The sequence below is a fragment of the Microcaecilia unicolor genome, chromosome 2 (assembly GCF_901765095.1).
Source record: "Microcaecilia unicolor chromosome 2, aMicUni1.1, whole genome shotgun sequence".
Taxonomy (NCBI): domain Eukaryota; kingdom Metazoa; phylum Chordata; class Amphibia; order Gymnophiona; family Siphonopidae; genus Microcaecilia; species Microcaecilia unicolor.
In genome coordinates, this window is record NC_044032.1 from 533,728,896 (window position 1) to 533,749,432 (window position 20,537).

Here is a 20,537-nt window from a genome sequence, read left to right on the forward strand (position 1 = left end):
CTCCCTCAACAAACGTAATTAACTAACTTCACAAAATTAAGTTGTAGATAGTAGTTCAGCAGTGAGAGGAAATCTATCCAGTCTCTTGTACTGAGTGCCACATATATGATAATCAACTAGATGGTGAGAGGTTGTATGTCTGCTAGAAACAGAAGCTACCTTAAGGGATACTGTAGAAAACTTAACCAAATATAAGAAGATACAGTCAGACTAATCAATATGGTTCTTGGGCTGGTTCTTTTTAACATTTTTGTAAGTGATATTGCTGAAGGGTTGTACGGTAAGGTTTGCCTCTTTGCAGATGATACCAAAGTCTGCAGTAGGGTAGACGCCCCTGATGGAATGGATAATATGAGGACAGACTTAGCAAAGCTAGAGGAACGGTCTGGAATTTGACAGCTTAGATTTAATGCTAAAAAAATGCAGGGTCATGCATTTGGGCTGCAAAAACTGAGGAAATGATACAGTTTAGGTGTGAAGAACTTTTGTGCATGAAAGAGGAGCAGAATTTGGGTGTGATTCTATGTGATGATCTTAAGGTAGCCAAATAGGTAGAAAAGGCAAAGGCGAAAGCTAGGTAGATGCTTGGGTGCAAACGGAGAGGAATGGCCAGTAGAAAAAAAAAAGGAGATGATGATGTCCCTGTATAAGACTCTGGTGAGATCTCATTTAGAATATTATGTACAATTCTGGGGACCGTACTTTCAAAAAGATATAAACAGGAAGGAGTCGGTCCAGAGGGTGGCTACTAAAATGGTCAGTGGCCTTCATCACAAAGAATATGGGGAAGACTTAAAGATTTCAATATGTATAGTCCCTTAGTGGATTGAGTTGGAAACTTCCTCAAGGGATTATCAGATTGCTGTAGAACTGTCCAGAGTCACGGGGGGGGGGGGGGGGGGGGGGGGAGAGAACAGTGTCAGTGGATGGGAGTGGAGCCCAGGACAGAGGGAGTATTTGCCAACAGTAACTGACAGTAGGTGTCATAGTTGGGGTGAAGAAGAGAAAGTTATAAAAGTGATAGGATTACTGAGCATATGTCTTTGGTTGCCTTCACCCCTGCCAGAGCCTGTGAGATGAGGGGGGGTTTGCCAATAAAAACATTAACTGGATTGTGAGGAGGGCTCCAGGTGGGTAGAAGGGTTAACCTAGCCCAGGAGAAGAACAGGAAAGAGCCTGTTTGGTAACAAAGGCAGCAGCTCAAATAATTGCACATTTGGAGGGAGAACAGACAGGGAGGTTTGATACTGTGTGAGCCCAGTAGTTGAATAAAGTCCAGTGGGACAGCTTGCTGCAAGCACAGCCTTCAAATGTTCTGCCACAAAGGATGAGTATTACACTAGAGATGCTGTAAATATGTAAATACCCTAGGATGTACAAAGAGACTATTAATTAAGAAGTTAAGATTTACACCAAAAGTCTTGGACTGGCATTAAAATCTCTTTCAGCAAGTTGTATTGTTGATATCAAGCAAACTGTTTGGATTTAATAGAAACTGTTTGATACTCAACAAAGAGGGGCATAATCGAACGGAAACGCCTATCTCCATGGGTGTTTATCTCAGAGAACGGATCCATGAAGGGGCGGGCCGAACCGTATTTTCGAAAAAATGGACATTTTTGAGCTGGGCGTTTGTTTTTTTTAGCGATAATGGAAACTAAAAACGCCCAGCTCAAAAACGTCCTAATCCGAGCCATTTGGTCGTGGGAGGGGCCATGATTCGTAGTACACTCGCCCCCCTGATATGCCAGTACACCAACTGGGCACCTTATGTCAGTGCGGTGGACTTCAGAAAAAGCTCCCACATGCATAGCTCCCTTACCAAGGGTGCTGAACACCCAACCCCCCTCCTCCAAAACCCACAAATGCACAACAGTACCATAGCTCTTAGGGGTGAAGGGGGCACCTACATGTGGGTACAGTGGGTTTTGGAGGCCTCCCATTTACCAGCACAAGTGTTACAGGTGGGGGAGGGATGGGCCTGGGGCCACCTGGCTGAAGTGCACTGCGGTACCCACTAAAAGTGCTCCAGGGACCTGCATACACGCAGGCCTCTAGGACTGGTTGCTGCTATATAACCTTGGCACACCAGTTGACACCTGAAGACTAATCTCTACGAAAACGTCCTTTATTGGAATAACCGCCTTTACTCACAGTTAACTGCAAATCAGAGGTTGTGCCCCACTGGCAACGAGTCTCCCTGGTACTGAGATGAGCAGTAGGTCAGAACTGGCAGAATGCTGAACAATGCCCTCATTCAGCCACATTCAAGGGAAGAACTAAGTTGTCTAACGTGGCTAACAGAGGAAAGGGAACTAAAACTGGCTTACAAAAATGGCCACTACCGCATGGACTACAACAGGAAACACAACAGGGCACACTCTGACCTAGTAGGCAGGTGGAAAAGCACCATGAGAGAAGAGCCTACCAACAACCAACATTGTGAGACTGTAACACAAGCTAATGAAATCACAGAGCCCAATACCCTACACCCACCACAATGCAATGCTGATGTGACCCTGTACTGCACCCGAGAGCTACATCTGACCCAGGGAAAGGCTGTGACAAGATCGAACACATTCTGCTGTCATGGAGGTGGGTACAGCATTTGAGGCTGGCATACAGGCTGGGAAAAAAGTTTTTAAAGTGGGGTTTTTTTTTTTTTGGTGGGAGGGTGTTAGTGACCACTGGGGGAGTCCGGGTAGGTCATCCCCGATTCCCTCCAGTGGTCATCTGGGCAGTTGGAGCACTTTTTTGGGACTTGTTTGTGAAAAAAAAGGGTCCAAAAAAAGTGACCCCAAATCACGGTAAAAACGCCTTTTTTTTCGATTATCAGCTAAAGACGCCCATCTCTCCTCGGCTGATAACCACGCCCCAGTTCCGCCTCCGACACGCCCCCGTCAACTTTATTCGTTTCCGCGATGGAGTGTAGTTGGAAACGCCCAAAATCAGCTTTCGATTATACCGATTTGGGCGCCTTTACGAGACAAACGTCTATCTCCCGATTTAGGTCACTCTATAGGCGTTTTTCTCTTTCGAAAATAAGCTGGAAAGTATGAAGTTTGGATACCTGCCTGTGGCAGCGTTATAGTAAAATTGGTTTGCATAAAATACAAATCCTAGAGTGGAGAGCTTCTTTGGAGAGTGAAGTTTATCTTTATTTATCAGTCTGTGAGCAAACTAAGTGTGGCTTACAATCCTATTGCCTACCAGGATCAAGTTCAGTTCCGGCCCAAACCCAGCTCACTAAGAAATAACATTTTGGTTGTGACCATGGTTCGGGTGCTGACCCAAGGAGCTAGCAGAAATGTGTGCAGATACCAGGATTACACATAGAAAAATATAGGCAGATAAAGACCATATGGCCTATCCACTCTGCCCATCCATGCCATCTACTCTCCCTATCACTCCTTCAGAGATCCTATGTACTTGTCTCAAGTTTTCTTGAATTCAGATACTGTTTTTGTTTCTACCAGTTTTACTGGGAGGCTGTTGCACAAATTCACCACCCTTTCTGTGAAGAATTATTTTCTCAAGCTACTTCTGAGTCTATCCCCTTTCACCTTCATTCTATGCCCCCTCGTTCAGGAGCTCCCTTTATAAGAAAGGCAGGAGAGGGGACATATGTTAGAGTCATTTAAATACCTATGCAGCATAAATGCATAAGTACATAAGTACTGACATATCGGGACAGACCAAAGGTCCATCAAGCCTAGCATCCTTTTTCCAAAAGTGGCCAATCCAGGTCACAAATATCTGGCAAGATTCTGAAAAAGTTGATTACATTTTATGCTGCTTATCCCAGAAATAAGCAGTGGATTTTCCCCAAGTCAATTTAATAATGGTCTATGGATTTTTCCTTTAGGACGCCGTTCAGACCTTTTTTAAACCCGCTAACCAACTTTACCACATTCTCTGACAACAAATACTTTAATTACACGTTGAGTGAAGAAAAATTTTCTCCAATTCATATTAAATGTACTACTTTGTAGCTTCATCACATGACCCCTAGTCCTAGTATTTTTGGAAAGAGAAAACAAACGATTCACGTTTACCCATTCCACTCCACTCATTATTTTATAGACTTCTATCATATCTCTCCTCAGCTGTCTTTTCTCCAAGCTGAAGAGCCCTAGATGCTTCAGCCTTTCCTCATAGGGAAGTCTTCCCATCCCCTTTATCATTTTTGTCGCCCTTCTCTGTGTCTTTTCTAATTCCACTATATCTTTTTTGAGATGCAGCAACCAGAATTGAACACAATATTTGAAGTGCAGTCACACAATGGACCAATAGAAAAGCATTATAACGTCCTCACTTTTATTTTCCATTCCTTTCCTAATAATACCTAACATTCTATTTGCCTTCTTAGCTGCCGCAGCACACTGAGCAGAGGGTTTTAACGTATCATCAACAACGATGCCAAGATCCCTTTCTTGGTCGGTGACTCCTATAGTGGAACCTTGCATTACATTGCTATAGTTCGGGTTCCTCTTTCCCACATACATCACTTTGCACTTGTCCAATTTCTTCTGGAGTCTTTCATGAGGTACTTTGTCAAACGCCTTCTGAAAATCCAGATACACGATATCTACCAGCTTGCTTTTATCCACATGTTTGTTCACCTCTTCAAAGAAGTTTAATAGATTGGTGAGGCAAGATTTCCCTTCACTAAATCCATGTTGGCTTTGTCTCATTAATCCATTCTTTTGAATATGCTGTGTAATTTTGTTCTTTATAATAGTCTCTACCATTTTGCCCGGCACCGTCAGGCTCACCGGTCTATAATTTCCCAGATCCCCTCTGGAACCTTTTAAAAAATATCGGCGTTACATTGGCTACCCTCCAATCTTCTGGTACCACGCTCGATTTTAAAGATAAATTACATATTACTAACAATAGTTCTGCAAGTTCATTTTTCAATTCTATTAGTACTCTGAAATGAATACCATATGGTTCAGGAGATTTGCTACTCTTCACAGGAGGCAAAGTGGGGGGATGAAACATTATCTGAATTCAAAGAGCTTGGGACAAGTACATAGAATCAGATGGCATGGATGGGCAGACTGATAGGCCACATGTTTTTTATCTGCCTACATTTTTCTATGTTTCTAAATCTGAGAGAAAATACCCTGGAGCAATTCCTGAAGCAGTGATTGCCTACAGTTCTCAGTTTTCAGTTTGATTTCCCTATTAAAGTGGAACAGGCACACCGAGTGTCGGCCTTTGCTCCAGTAGGCCAGGCTCGACAAAGACCTCTTGTGTTAAGTGTTGTGCTTCCCTAATAAACAGGCTATACTGGATAAAATGAAATCTCTTCGGCAGCTGACCTGTCAAAGTGAAAAGATAGTTATTATATACTACTACTACTACTTAGCATTTCTATAGCGCTACTAGGGTTACGCAGCGCTGTACAAGTTAAAACATGGGGAAGGACAGTCCCTGCTCAAGAGAGCTTACAATCTAAGGGTAACAAACTATGTAGTCAGTGTAGTCAGTGTATCATGAATGGGGAAGGTGGTTAGGCGCCAAAAGCAAGGGAGAAGAGATGGGTTTTGAGTAAGGACTTAAAGATGGGCAGGGAGGGCGCATGGCGTATGGGCTCGGGGAGTCTGTTCCAGGCATAAGGTGATGTGAGGCAGAAGGGACGGAGTCTGGAGTTAGCGGTGGTGGAGAAGGGTACAGATAGGAGTGATTTGTCCTGAGAGCGGAGGTTATGGGTGGGGACATAGGGGGAGAGGAGGGTAGAGAGGTAATGGGGGGCTGCAGATTGAGTGCATTTGAAGGTCATTAGGAGAAGCTTGAACTGAATACGGTAGTGAATCGGGAGCAAGTGAAGCGACTTGAGGAGAGGGGTGATATGAGAGTATCGGTTCACGCGGTAGATAAGATGTGCAGCGGAATTTTGGACAGATTGAAGGGGGGATAGGTGGCTAAGCGGGAGACCAGCAAGGAGAAGGTTGCAATAGTCAAGACTAGAGGTAACGAGTGAGTGGACGAGGGTTCGGGTGGTCTGTTCAGAGAGGAACCGGCGGATTTTGCTAATATTATAGAGGAAGAAGCGACAGGTCTTAGCTGTCTGCTGGATATGGGCAGAGAAGGAGAGGGAGGAGTCGAAAATGACTCCGAGATTGCGGGCTGACGAGACGGGGAGGATGAGGGCGTTGTCAACAGAGACAGAGAGTGGGGGAAGAGGAGAGGAGGGTTTGGGTGGGAAGAAAAGGAGCTCAGTCTTTGCCATGTTCAGTTTCAGGTGACGGTTGGACATCCAGGCGGCGATATCTGAGAGGCAGGCCGAGACTTTGGCCTGGGTTTCGACTGTGATGTCGGGAGTGGAGAGGTAGAGCTGGGTGTCATCGGCATAGAGATGGTACTGGAAACCATGTGATGAGATCAGTGAGCCCAGGGAAGAGGTGTATATTGAGAAAAGAAGCGGTCCAAGGACAGATCCTTGGGGAACCCCAACAGAGAGCGGGACGGGGGTGGAAGAAGAGCCATTAGAAAATACTCTGAAGGTGCGTTGGGAAAGATACGAGGAGAACCAGGAGAGGACGGGGCCCTGGAATCCAAATGAGGACAGTGTGTCAAGAAGTAAATTATGATTAACGGTGTCGAAGGCGGCAGATAAGTCGAGGAGGATAAGGATGGAGTAGTGACCTTTGGATTTGGCAAGGAACATAGTAAACATAACAACATAGTAGACGACGACACAAAAAGACCTGCACGGTCCATCCAGTCTGCCCTGTCAAGGTCAAATACAGTTATTATGGCTGATTTCACAAAACTTACTAATGAAAAAAGAAAATTTCTGGTGCTGTGACCCAGGCAAAAATCTCTCGAGGCCCGATATTGGTTGTTGGTGCCGGCATAAATGAAGATAATGCATAAGAATTGCTCCAAGACCTATATGGAGCCAGTAGCTTTAGAGCAATATATAATGGAACCGGAAGAGCTTCATCCTATGGCTACTTGAAAAGTTCACTGATTTTATATTGCTATCGGCCTGATCACAGATCTCTCTGATATTTCCTACATCTTTTATAGTGTTCTAGAAGTGGCCTAGTGGTTAGGGTGGTGGACTTTGGTCCTGAGGAACTGAGTTTGATTCCCACTTCAGGCACAGGCAGCTCCTTGTGACTCTGGGCAAGTCACTTAACCCTCCATTGCCCCATGTAAGCCGCATTGAGCCTGCCATGAGTGGGAAAGTGTGGGGTACAAATGTAACAAAAATATATATCACTGAAAAAGGTATAGCTGTTGCATTTTTGTTGTTGCATATTGATATGGCAATTTTTATCCCACTGATTGCTGCGATAGGTTTGGGGAGAAGATTCTAGTAATGTCTCTTCAAGACCCCTCCCTCCCAGTTCAAGTATTCTCTAGCCAGAGATGTATCTGCAGCCGATGGCTGTAAATGTTTTTTTTTTTAATGTTTGGAAACTTGTTTGGTGAGTTTTAATGTTGGTAATGTTTTTGACCTATCCTTTACATATAGGGAGAGAGGCAGAATTACTACTATGTGATCCAGGCTCAATATGTACAATGTGTACATTTATTAACTCTATTGATGCTTACTAGCACATCTTTGGTCGTTTTCTTTTTCTTTTATACTTATTATTGTGGTAGGGTTTCTGCTGCTATTAGTATTCTTTACATCTGAATTCTTCATCTCATATGGGTGTGTGTAAAATTGTATCTCTTAATGTGAAATGCATTAATAGCCCTATTAAAAGAAAAAAATTACTACTATATTTTAAATATCTGAAAGTCAATATAATATTTTTTTGAAGAGACACATTTGAATGTGACTGAATCGATCAAGCTCCAGAGGGAGGCTGTAAAGATGGGAATAGCAATCTTATTATCCAAGCATTTACAATAAGTTATCCTTCAAGCATGCAGGTCCTTCCTCCTTTCTGTCATGAGCTTCATTAGAGGCAGATAATAGCAGAAAAAAACCCAGACAGATGATGGGGACCACCCTAGAGGTCTCCAGGGACTGCCACTGGCCTCCGGGCCTTGCATTGAAGTGGCATAATAACTCGACTCATGGTAAAATAACCTGACTTACCATATATACTCGACTATAAGCCAAGATTTTTGCCCCCCCTAAAAAAGTCCCCCCCACAAAGTGACCAGAATTTCTCTTACAAGCAAGCTGGAACGTTGACAGATGCGGAAGTAACTGCAAGCAGGGCCTTTGAGCATCTGCACATGCTCAAGGCCTGCCAGCTCCTGAGTGGAAGCCAGCAGGCATCGAGTATGCACAGTTGCTCAAGGTCCCAGGAACTGGCCCTGCTTGCAGTTACTTCCATGTTAGCATCAGCATTGAGGCTTGATGGTAAGAGAAATGTTGGTCACTTTGGGGGGGGGGGGGGGGGGAAGAAAAGAAAGACAGAAGTATTAGTCACTGCAGGAGGAGGAGGGACAGGGAAGAGGGGAAAGAAATACCAGTCATTACGGGAGGAGAAGGGACAAGGAAGAGAAGAGAAATGTTGGTCACTATGGGAGGCAGGAAGAGAAGGGAAGAGGAGGAGAAATTCAGGTCACCACAGAAGACGAATACTTGAATATAAGCCCTCGGTTTATATTTGAGTTAACATTTTCCCCCTTTCTGTGGAAAAATGTTATCTCAGCTTACATTCTGATGGGCTTATATTCGAGTATATACGGTAACAGTAGCCCACACTGTTAACTTCCCCCCTTAATTTTCAGCATGAGATCAGCACATACAACCATTAATTACAACAACAATGTGTATCTTACCGTCCTTTTCCACCCTGAAGACAAATGTCCTGTGTGGGGTAATAACTTCAAATTTGTTTTCACCGTGCACTCGGACTTTAGTTATAGCAGACAACGGAATTACACCTTTTGAATATATTTCCTGTATTAAAACAAAGGTGCATAAGTGAGTTGCATGGGAACAACAGAATATCATATAATGTATTTCAAAATGACTCTCCATTAGAGCTAAAACCATCCTAAAGCTAAAAGATCTTTACTTCCGTTTTAGAATGTGCAAATCAGTAAAAACAGGATGAAAAAGATTTTTCCTTGTTGTCATATTTATTCCAGCAGCTATAAGACTCTAACGTAATCTAATCAAATCCATATCTTATATACTGCTCTACCCCAGCTCAGGGTTCCAGGTGGTTTACATAAAAGCTCAGTCTAAATGAGGAATTACAGAATTAATAGTATAAGCTAAAGAATTAACCAAAAGATTTTGTCCAATAAAAAAGATTTCAACCTCTCACGCAAGTGCATAAGGATAAAAGGAAGCTTCAGCCCATTACTGTCTCTAGAATAGGTATTGTGAAAAATTATCAAATAACCACAGAAAGGCAAGTCTATAAAGTAGGTGCTAACATTTATATACCCATTGCATGCATAAATGTTTGGAATACCAGCATATATTTGCATACGTGTGCACCAGTATGTCATCTAAGCAGTATTCTGTAAATATGCAGCATGAATTGGCATGAGGAGCACACGCATGGGCAGGACTCCCACTTATACATGCAAATACATGCAACTTGCATTTGTCCAAATTAAATTTCATCAGACATTTTGATGACCGGTCTTGGTTTTCCTAAGGCCTTTGTGCAATTTTTCACAGCCTGCATGCATTTTAACAACTTTGAATAGATTTGTGTCTTATCTAATCTAATCTAACGTGACCTTCTATTCCGCTTAACCCAAATGTGGCTCAGGGCAGAATACAAAAGAGTAGAAGATTGGGCCATCCTATTAATTTATAATAGTATAATCATATACAGTGACTAAAAACTAACTTTACATCTAATCTATCTGCTGGATAAATAGTGATCATATAGATAGGCTTTCCCATACCTCCTAAATACGTGTTAGCTTTTAATTTCTCTTAAGCTGCATGGTAATTTGTTCCACAAATCAGGGCCACTTATCTACAATTGATTTCTTCCTAGTGTAGATTTTAACATATAGAAATGGAAGGTATTGTTAATTTAATTTTTTTTGCAGAACATAAGGGTATAGCAGCAAACTAAAGAGAGATTGTATAGCAGAGATATAAAGGGGCTAAAACATCAAGAACTTAAAATGTATCATGGCCTCTACTGGCATCCAGTGTAACTTTACTAAAAACAGGATGATATGGTCAGTAAATTTTCCCCCAAAATTAAATTTGGCTGCTCTGTTTTGTATAATCTGTAATCTCTGTGTCATCTGCAAATGTAATCAATTCGCTTGTCATTCCTATTTCCATATCATTTATAAACTAGTAAAAAAGGCCCGTTTCTGAAAGAAATTAAACGGGTGCTAGCAAGATTTTCCTCGGAGTGTGTATGTTTGAAAGTGTGTGTGAGAGTGACTGTGTGAGAGAGAAAGAGAGTGAATGTGCGAGTGTGTGTGTGTGACAGAGAGAGAGTGAGACTGGTTGCGAGTGTGTCTGTGAGAGAGAGAGTGTGTGTGTGAGATTGAGAGTGTGTGCCAGGGGCGCTCCCCCTCCCTCCCAGTTCCAGGGTCCCCCCTTCCTCCCTCCCTCCGAGTTCCAGGGTCATCCCCTCCCTTCCTCCGAGTTCCAGGGTCGTTCCCTCCCTCCGAGTTCCATGGTTGTGCCCTCCCTCCGAGTTCCAGGTTCACCCCACCTCCCTCCCTCCCTCCCTCTGAGTTTCAGGGTCCCCCTCCCTCCCTCCCTGTTTAAGGGTCCACCCCTCCCTCCAAGTTTCAGGGTCCCCCCCTCCGTCCGAGTTTCAGGCTCCCTCCCTCCCAGTTCCAGGGTCCCCCCTTCCCAATTCCAGGGTCATCATTCCTCCCTTCCTGTTCCAGGCCCCCTCCCTATGAAGTTTAAAAGTCAACTTGACTTACCCCGTTGGGGTTACGGTGGCCGCCAGCAGCGGTAAAAGGCGTGCAGGCTTGGCCCTTCTCTCTCAGTTGTGGCCCCGCCCTCAATTCCTGTTTCCGCAAAGGCGGGACCATAGCTGAGAGAAAAGGGCCGAGGCTGCACATGTTTTACCGCTGCTGCCGGTCGCCGTAACCCTGACTTAGTAAGTGAAGATGACTTTTAAACATCGGAGGGAAGGGGCCTGGAACTGGAAGGAAGGGGACGACGACACCCTCATGTTTGTGACGTTGCATTGCCTGGCAACTATGCTGCGTCCCCTTCCCTCTCAGTGTTCAGCCCTCGACATTATAACGTTATGACGCGAGGGCGGGACAGTGAGACAGATGGTTGCAGGCAGCACGAACCCTACAAACCACATGGACCCTACGAACCCTTCAGTGCCACGGGAGCCAGCTTCAGAACGTTGGAGTTGGAAATTATTATATAGGATATGTTCAATAGTACTGTTCCTTGAACAGATTCCTGGAGCACTCCACTATTCACCTTCCTCCATTGAGAGAAATAGCCATTTAACCTTACCCTCTGTTTTCTATCTTTTAACCAGTTCTTAGTCCACACCAGAACATGGCCTCCTATCCCATGGGCTTTTCAATTTTCTCAAAAGTCTCTCATAAGGGACTCTGTCAAAGCATTCTCAAGATATACTACATCAACCAGCTCACCTTTATCAATATGTTTATTCATGCCTTCAAAGAAATGAAGCAAATTAGTGAGGCACAATTTCCCTTCGCTGAATCCATGTTGACTCTGTCCATGTAAACTATGTTTGTCCATGTGTTCAGTTATTTTTATTTTTTTTATAATAGTGTCCATTATTTTGCCCAGCACTGACATCAGGCTTACCTGTCTGTAATTTTTCAGATTGCATCAGAACCCTTTTTCAAAAAACAACATGACATTGGTCACCCTCCAATCTTCAGGTACTATAGATGAAGTTACTGACAGATTATACATCACTAATAGCAGATCAGCAATTTTATGATTGAGTCCTTTTAGTACCATGGGGTGTATACCATCTGGTCCAGGTGATTTACGACGTTTTATCTTGTTGATTTGGCTCAGTATATCTTTGATGTTTGTCAAGATTTGTTGCAGTCCCTCTATGTTATCACCCACTGAAAATCATTTCTGACCCAAGCAGATCCCTTACATCCTCCAGTAAAGACTGAAACAAAGAATTCATTTACTCTTTCTGCTATGGCCTTATCCTCCCTTAGGGCCCCTGTTACTCTTTCATAACCTAATGGTCCCATGGATTCTCTCCAGGCTTTCTAATTCTAAGATACCTGAAAAAATTATTGCTATAAATTTTCCCTCTGTGGCAAATTTCTCTTCATATTCTCTTTTAGTCTTCTTTTATCAATGCTTTGCACCTGAATTGCCAGTGCTTATGCTGCTTCTATTTTTTTTTAATTACTTCATTCATCTGAGAATCTAAAGAATGCATAGAATCTAACAAAATCTCCCAAACTTTAGTCTGTCCACTTCACTGATCTCTCCATAAAAGCTTGAGATAATCTTTGGTGAACTCATTACTGATGAACACAGTAGCAAGCAATCTTGCTGACCTTTTAATTCAGACAAACAATATTGCTGCTCATGATAAAGCTTTGCAACTGAACCTATTAACATATTGTGTGGCCTATAAATCATGGGTTTGTTTCAAATATGTAAATGGAATTCTTGAAGCCTACAATAAAATTTGACACATTTTCCATGTACAATATTTCCGTCACGTGGGCTAATTGACTGAAGAAATATTTATTTTTTAACAAAGGATTAACTCAGACCAATAATGCTGCAAGTTATTCCATTTTATTTCTCATCCTGAGTCGTATGAAATTCTCTTTAATGGAAGAGTCTAGAAATGGGAAGTCTTGAATATGTCTAGAATGTTTCATACATGGCAAAATATGTAAAGGTATAAGAGATTAAATCTCTTTTAGTACCTGTATCCATCTTGAAGTATTTTCTGATCAAGATTCATCAAACATTGTCCCCTTGTCTTAATACACAGTATACCTGATGTTATTTACAAAGGCTCAGGGAAGTTTACTTTAAATTGCAGTACTTTAAATTGCACCCTAAAATTTAAAAGAAGCCATTGGAACTGAATCGTCTGGCATCCCACAATCAAATATTAGCCCTTTAAAGAGTTTACCTGAAGAATTTTAGATTAATTTCTGGTAACCCTAATAATAGAAACTCCTAATGATAATCACAACGGAGCAATAGGCAGTTCAGCGCTTATTAAAATACAGTCGATTGACCCACGGACCCTGAGGAAGAAGGCGAAACTTGGGCTGAAGTCGGGCCGTGGACGGGGTTTATATGACTGTATTCCGTTTGTGAGACTGCCCAGAAATTTTTCTAGCAGCCAGCTAAGTACCCATGAAACCTTAATTTGATTAAAACAAGAGAATATAAGTGGGATACTTAATAGAGGTTTTTGAGCCAGTGATGATCGGGCGGTGCTCCCTAACATTGTTATAACAACACAAGGAGCACATGCCAGGATTGAGGCTTTTCCTCTATAATTTAAGTATAATTCATATTTGACGCTATCGACATTTATTTAGGAGTCTAATGTTGTATGTAACCCTAATAATAGCTCATTGCAGTAGTCTATACAAGGCAAAATCAAAGCCCTCATTACTTGTGCCAGATTTGATTCTAATAAATATGATCTCAATTGACGAATTAGTCACAGCATCAAAAATGAAATCCTTACCACCCTGAAAACATAGGGGTCCTTTTACAAAGGCACGCTGACAATGGCTTGTGGTAGTGTAGGCGTGGATTTTGGGTGCGCGTTGATCCGTTTTTTAGCGCACCTGTAAAAAAAGTATTTTTTTTTTGTTGTTGTTGAAAATGGACTTGCGGCAAAATGAAAATTGTCGCACGTCCATTTTGGGTCTCAGACCTTACCACCAACCATTGACCTAGCGGTAAAGACTCACTCGGTAACCGTGCGGTAATGACCTACGTGTGCCAAATGCCACTTGCGCAAGTCCGTTACGCGCGCCCAAAAATAAAAAATATTTTTCAGAATCGTGTATCGGACGTGTGCTAAAAGTGAAATTACCACAAGAGCCACATGGTAGTCGGGCGGTAACTCAGGGTTTTTTTTTAATATTAAACGTCAAAGGCATAAGCTGGAACCAGGTTTATAAAGAAGACATCTCTTCCTGCAACATCACTCTATGCCTTCTACCTTTCTTGGTACAGGATTAAAACCAGAACATCATCAGCTCAAATATAAAACATAAACCTTAGTTGCCCACATAGCAAAGTATAAAAAGTAGTATATACAAACTGAATATGGTAGTAACATTAATCATTGTGGTACTCCTCGTTCCAAGGCACAAGTGGAGAACGATTACTTTACTTAACCTTCTCTTGGAAGATAGGAGTCAGAAGGTTAAGTTAAGGAATCGTTCTCCTCAGTGTGTTTTTTCTAGCAAAAAAGGTACTCAAATGCCAGGCCACCCTTCAGGGGTGGGGTGATCACTGAGGGACCCACCGCACAATAGCCAGGCCCCCTGCAACCAGTCACAGAATCTATGACAAGGCGGAATTGGTGTGTAGAGCCTGAGATCTTTCATTAAAACTTAAGGACCTTGGGTCAATTTTACTATACAATAGAAAAGGTGCTGGTACTCAGTACCCCCAAGTACCCCCACAAAAAAAGCCCTGGTTCTTCTCCACTTGTGCCTTGGAACAAGGAGAATCATACCATTTTAGCACTCCCTCTCCCCAAATTCCCACTATAGATAAACATTTCAGCAGCAATTTATGACTGACCTTACTATGAATACGCATCCAATAGCATCAATATTCCATATGAGCCTCTATCAATCACATTATGTTGCATCATGTTCACCAGGGCTTCCCAAACTCTGGATCACAACCCCAATGGGGTCAGGGTTAAAACCTGGTCCAGAAGTTCATAGGTGTATCATATCCATGTGCCTTGGTGGGGTTCCATATGATGCTGCAGCCACACCCATAGGGTCGTGGACCCTAAAAGATTTTTGGTAAGCACTGATGTGCACCCTACGCTAAGGCAATGAAAACAGCTGAATCTGGCCTGATTGGCATTCAGCAACCAATTACTACCCAAAAATATTGGTAAACTGATGAACCACAATTTCTCTATCAACTTTCTCAGAAAGGACAAATTGAAAAGGCCATTATCTCTCTGGCTTCACAAGATGTACAGATGTTACTTTCTGAAAATATGGGATTTAGGATTTCTTTAATTATGTAGGAAACACATGTTCTTATAAAGAAAAATTCATTACCTCACATAACCTTTGTTCCAAGGGTTGCCTACCAAGGTGTAGTCATGATGCTGGGCACAGATCCAGTTCACATATACTTAGCCTTACAACAGACAGAAATCAAGCATATTTCTGAGTATGCTTTGGGTGATCCTTTGAAGTATACATGTTTTCTGTATTTCAGAATGCCAATATATATTTAACCCCCATTGTTTCTACACAGTATGTATATATGCACGTATGTGCTTGCTTATTTATTATTTGTATTGTTATTTATTGTTAGGAGTTATTTACTGCCTTTTAAGGAATTTACGTAAGGCGCTATACAGCAAAGATAAGTCAAATATAAACAATTGAGAATTACAACAGTAAAAATATTCAAGTTACAATATAAAGTATGGCGTGGAGGGGCATAATCGAACGGAAATGCCTATCTCCGTGGGCGTTTATCTCAGAGAACGGGTCCGTGAAGGGGCGGGCCGAACCGTATTTTTGAAAAAATGGACATTTTTGAGCTGGGCGTTTGTTTTTTTTAGCGATAATGGAAACTAAAAACGCCCAGCTCAAAAACGTCCTAATCCGAGCCATTTGGTCGTGGGAGGGGCCAGGATTCGTAGTACACTGGCCCCCCTGATATGCCAGGACACCAACTAGGCACCCTAGAGGTCAGTGCGGTGGACTTCAGACAACGCTCCCACATGCATAGCTCCCTTACCATGGGTGCTGAGCACCCAACCCCCCTCCCCCAAAACCCACTACCCACAAATGTACAACACTACCATAGCTCTTAGAGGTGAAGGGGGCACCTACATGTGGGTACAGTGGGTTTTGGAGGCCTCCCATTTACCAGCACAAGTGTTACAGGTGGGGGGGATGGGCCTGGGTCCACCTGGCTGAAATGCACTGCGGTACCCACTAAAAGTGCTCCAGGGACCTGCATACACACAGGCCTCTAGGACTTGTTGCTGCTATATAACATTGGCACACCAGTTGACACCTGAAGACTAATCTCTACGAAAACGTCCTTTATTGGAATAACCGCGTTTACTCACACTTAACTGCAGATCAGAGGTTGTGCCCCACTGGCAACGAGTCTCCCTGGTACTGAGATGAGCAGTAGGTCAGAGCTGGCAGAATGCTGTACAATGCCCTCTTTCAGCCACATTCAAGGGAAGAACTAAGTTCTGTAACGTGGCTAACACAGGAAAGGGAACTAAAACTGGCTTACAAAAATGGCCACTACCGCATGGACTACAACAGGAAACACAACAGGGCACACTCTGACCCAGTAGGCAGGGGGAAAAGCACCATGGGAGAAGAGCCTACCAACTAATGAAATCACGGAGGCCGATACTCTACACCCACCACAATGCAATGCTGATGTGACCCTGTACTGCACCCGAGAGCCACATCTGACCCAGGGAAAGGCTGTGACAGGATCAAACACATTCTGCTGTCATGGAGGTGGGTATGGCATTTGAGGCTGGCATACAGGCTGGGAAAAAAGTTTGTAAAGTGGGGTTTTTTTGTTGGGAGGGTGTTAGTGACCACTGGGGGAGTCCGGTGAGGTGATCCCCGATTCCCTCCAGTGGTCATCTGGGCAGTTGGGGCACTTTTTTGGGACTTGTTCGTGAAAAAAAAGGGTCCAAAAAAAGTGCCCCAAATCGCGGTAAAAACGCCTTTTTTTATCGATTATCAGCTAAAGACGCCCATCTCTCCTCGGCCGATAACCACGCCCCAGTTCTGCCTCCACCACGCCCCCATCAACTTTTTCGTTTCCGCGACAGACTGCAGTTGGAAACGCCCAAAATCGGCTTTCGATTATACCGATTTGGGCGCCTTTGCGAGATAAACGTCTATCTCCCGATTTAGGTCGCACTATAGGCGTTTTTCTCTTTTGAAAATAAGCTGGATAGTATGCTATATTGCAATGTCCAAAGGAAAGCTGCAGAGGCGGAAGACTGTATCTCACTACATATAGAAGTACACACAGGAAGAATAGTGTAGCCAGTAGGGCTCTTCCAAAAAAACATTGCCCTGCGCTAACCAATTAGCGCGTGATTAGCACCTGAGCCTTTACCGCCTACAAAATAGGTGGTGGCAGGGGCTTATATGCTAATGACCAAATGCTAACGACAAAATTAGTACAAAAAATAGCCTTAATGCACAGGAAAGATCTGCATAAGGGCACGCTAAGGCCGCTTTTTACCACTGTTTGGTAAAAGGGTTCCCTAGTTTAAAAAAAAAAAAAAAGCTATTACCCATGTTGTGGCAATCATATTATTCTTCCAAATATCTGCCTCTAGAATTTGTTTTTGGGTCATTCCATGCCAAGTGGTCTAAACCTTCCCACCATCATGTCTCCAATTTTGTTCAAATTTTATCTTTTGCGCGAGTCAGGTGTTAAACGAAGTTTCCCAAAATTTGAGGTCTCTAACTGCAATAGTTGCAGATCTAGACCCCCTTTTCTGAAAGGTTGTCAGCCCATGAGTGCGCAACATTTACCAAAATGCCATTTTTGGGGTCTAATAAAATCCAAACACATTTATAAGAATGGCTAAAAAATTGAAATCCTGTACAGTTTTTGATGCTAATTCCGATGAAATACATTTTAACATTATGGATGCAAAATCCAGTCAAACAAGTTGACTCAAAGTGTGCATCAAAATTGGTCGCGACTCATCGGAACATATTTGGACCAATATTCAGACCGCAACAACTTCCATGCAAACAAAGATACGGACTTGAGTAAATGGCTACTTAATGGTGGCATTTCAAAACAAAAACATATCAGTGTTGTAGAGCACAATTTTCTATTTCAGATGATACTGTTCACAAGCTGATTCAGACAGACTCTTTTTTAATAATTGGCTTTGAACTTTGGTACATTTTACCATTTGCGCTGACAGTGCCAACTTTGAAGAGATCCTGCAGGGCGGTTATAGATGCTGGTTAGTTGCAAATCTGGCAGTATTATGTCCAGCACAAGCATAATGCTTGTTGAAAATTTCAAGTCTGTATCTTTGTTTGCATGGAAGTTGTTGTGGTCTGAATATTGGTCCAAATATGTTCCGATGAGTCGTGACCAATTTTGATGCACACTTTGAGTCAACTTGTTTGACTGGATTTTGCATCTATAATGTTAAAATGTATTTCACCAGAATTAGCATCAAAAACTGTACAGGATTTGAATTTTTTAGCCATTCTTATAAATGTGTTTGGATTTTATTAGACCCCAAAAATGGCATTTTGGAAAATGTTGCGCGCTCATGGACTGACAACCTTTCCGAAAAGGGGGTCTAGATCTGTAATTATTGCAGTTAGAGACCTCAAATTTTGGAAAACTTCATTTAACACCTGACTCGCGCAACAGATAAAATTTGAACAAAATTGGAGAACATGATGGTGGGAACTTTTTTAAATTTTAGACCACTTGGCATGGAATGACTCTTTTGCATTTCTTATAAATCAAACGGCCAGTTAGAACAGAGCTCCTCATTTTCTTTTGCTGAAATTTATAAATAACTGAAACTAGGGAAGACTGTTACAAAGATATGCTGGTCTTTGCAGACATCTGCTGGCCATACTGTGTTTGGCAGTCACAGTTTTGTAAAAATGCTGATTTTCTTTTCCTTTCAAGCCTTAGGTGTCCTTTTACTAAGATGCGCTGAAAAATGGGATGTGCTATTGTAGGCACGAGTTTTGGGCACAAGCAGACCCATTTTTCAGCGTGTCTATAAAAAAGGCCTTTTTAAAATTTTTGCCGAAAATGGACATACAGCAAAATAAAAATTGGCGCGCGTCCATTTTGGGTCTGAGACCTTACCGCCACCTATTGACTTAGCGGTAAGGTCTCACGAGTTAACCGTGTGGTAATCATCTACGAACATAGAATGCCGATTACTGCCCGGTTTCTGCCGCATGCCAGAAAATAAAAATAATTTTTATTTTCCAGCGTGTGTAAAAAACAAAATTACTGCCCGTGCCATGTGGTAGCTGTGCGGTAACTCCGAATTGACACGTCGTGCATGCATAGGGGCCTATGCGGCTTAGTAAAAGGGCCCCTTAGTGATTCATTCATGAGCACACACTGAATGCATGTCCATTCTCCAGTGGATGAACTGCTCAATAGTTCACATCCCAAACTTCTACCACTGTCATTTTAAAGCCTTTCCTATTTTATTCCTAATTCTCACGGTTGCTATACACAATTCTCATTTCAGTCTTTATACCTGCAGTGTTTTCCCGCTCATTGTTTAAACAATTGGAAATTCTAAACCCAGACTTTCCCCCGGGCTTGACCTCGGCTCAATTTGTGGCCTGGGGAGGCCGAGGGGCTCATTATTTACATCAGGTCTATACGGAAGAGGGAACGAGGAAGACACTGGGAGATTGGCGGTTGGAATTCGGGACTGTGGTGGGAGATTTTTTTCGCCTGGCATCAGTTACAACATTATATCTGGTCGATTCCAACTGCTTCTTTGACTTCTGAGGTGTGGGAGAAGTTGTTAGCCCTGTTTGCTTTGGATGCACAATTGGCAGTCCCTCTAAAGTGCCATCATTCATGTCTGAGGGAGCAGTTGGGGGAGGTAGATTATGAAAAACTGGCAATCCAATGGAATACTGAGTTATCTTTGGGTCGGAGGGGAGAGCAATTAAAAACTTATGTGTTAAACATTTCCAAGGTGACGGAGAACGTGACACTGAGCGAAACCCTTTACAAGTTTGTAATGAGAATGTATTTTTCCCCACATAGGGCGATGAGGGCAGCCATGAGAGCAGATGATACTTGTGCCAAGTGTGCCCACGCCCAGGCGAGCCTTAGACACATGTTCTGGCAGTGCCCGAGTGTTCTTGAGTTTTGGAGACGGGTGACTGGGCATGTGTCGGCTCTCTGTGGAGTGACCTGGATGCCCCATACATCTCTCTTATTTGACCAGCTCAAGCTATCAGCTCCAGGGGTAGTGGGACTTAAGCCCTTCTTGAAGCGGGCGGCTCTTATGGGTAAGAAAGTAATCCTTCATCAATGGCTAGTGGCAGAAGCCCCCACCTATCAGCAATGGAGGTCTAGGATGATCTCCTTGTGTGCATTAGAACGGAGGGGGGTGGGTGACCTGGCCTCGCCCAAAGGGGATGCCTATTGTCGGAGGTGGTCACCCTTTTGGGACTCACTAACCCCAGTAGCGCGTAGCAGAGTTCTAAATTGTTGAGCGGTTTGCTCAGACAAATGGTGACAGAACCCACGAGGGAGGGAGCGACACTGGATCTGGTGCTCACAAATGGGGATAGCGTGTCAAATATCCGAGTGTGTGCCCACCTGGGCAGCAGTGACCATCAAACGGTTTGGTTTCATATTACAGCTAAAGTGG

General features: G+C 43.0%; 1 protein-coding gene across 2 annotated transcripts in view; it reads right to left on the reverse strand.

Annotated features, from left to right (window-relative positions):
* The window catches only part of ARAP2 (ArfGAP with RhoGAP domain, ankyrin repeat and PH domain 2), a 508,912-nt gene that overhangs the window by 391,212 nt on the left and 97,163 nt on the right, over positions 1-20,537 (reverse strand). For both annotated transcript variants that reach the window (XM_030191273.1, XM_030191272.1), the window contains exon 7: positions 8,764-8,884. In XM_030191273.1, the coding sequence (XP_030047133.1) occupies positions 8,764-8,884 (121 nt within the window). The remainder of the gene's footprint in view (positions 1-8,763; positions 8,885-20,537) is intronic.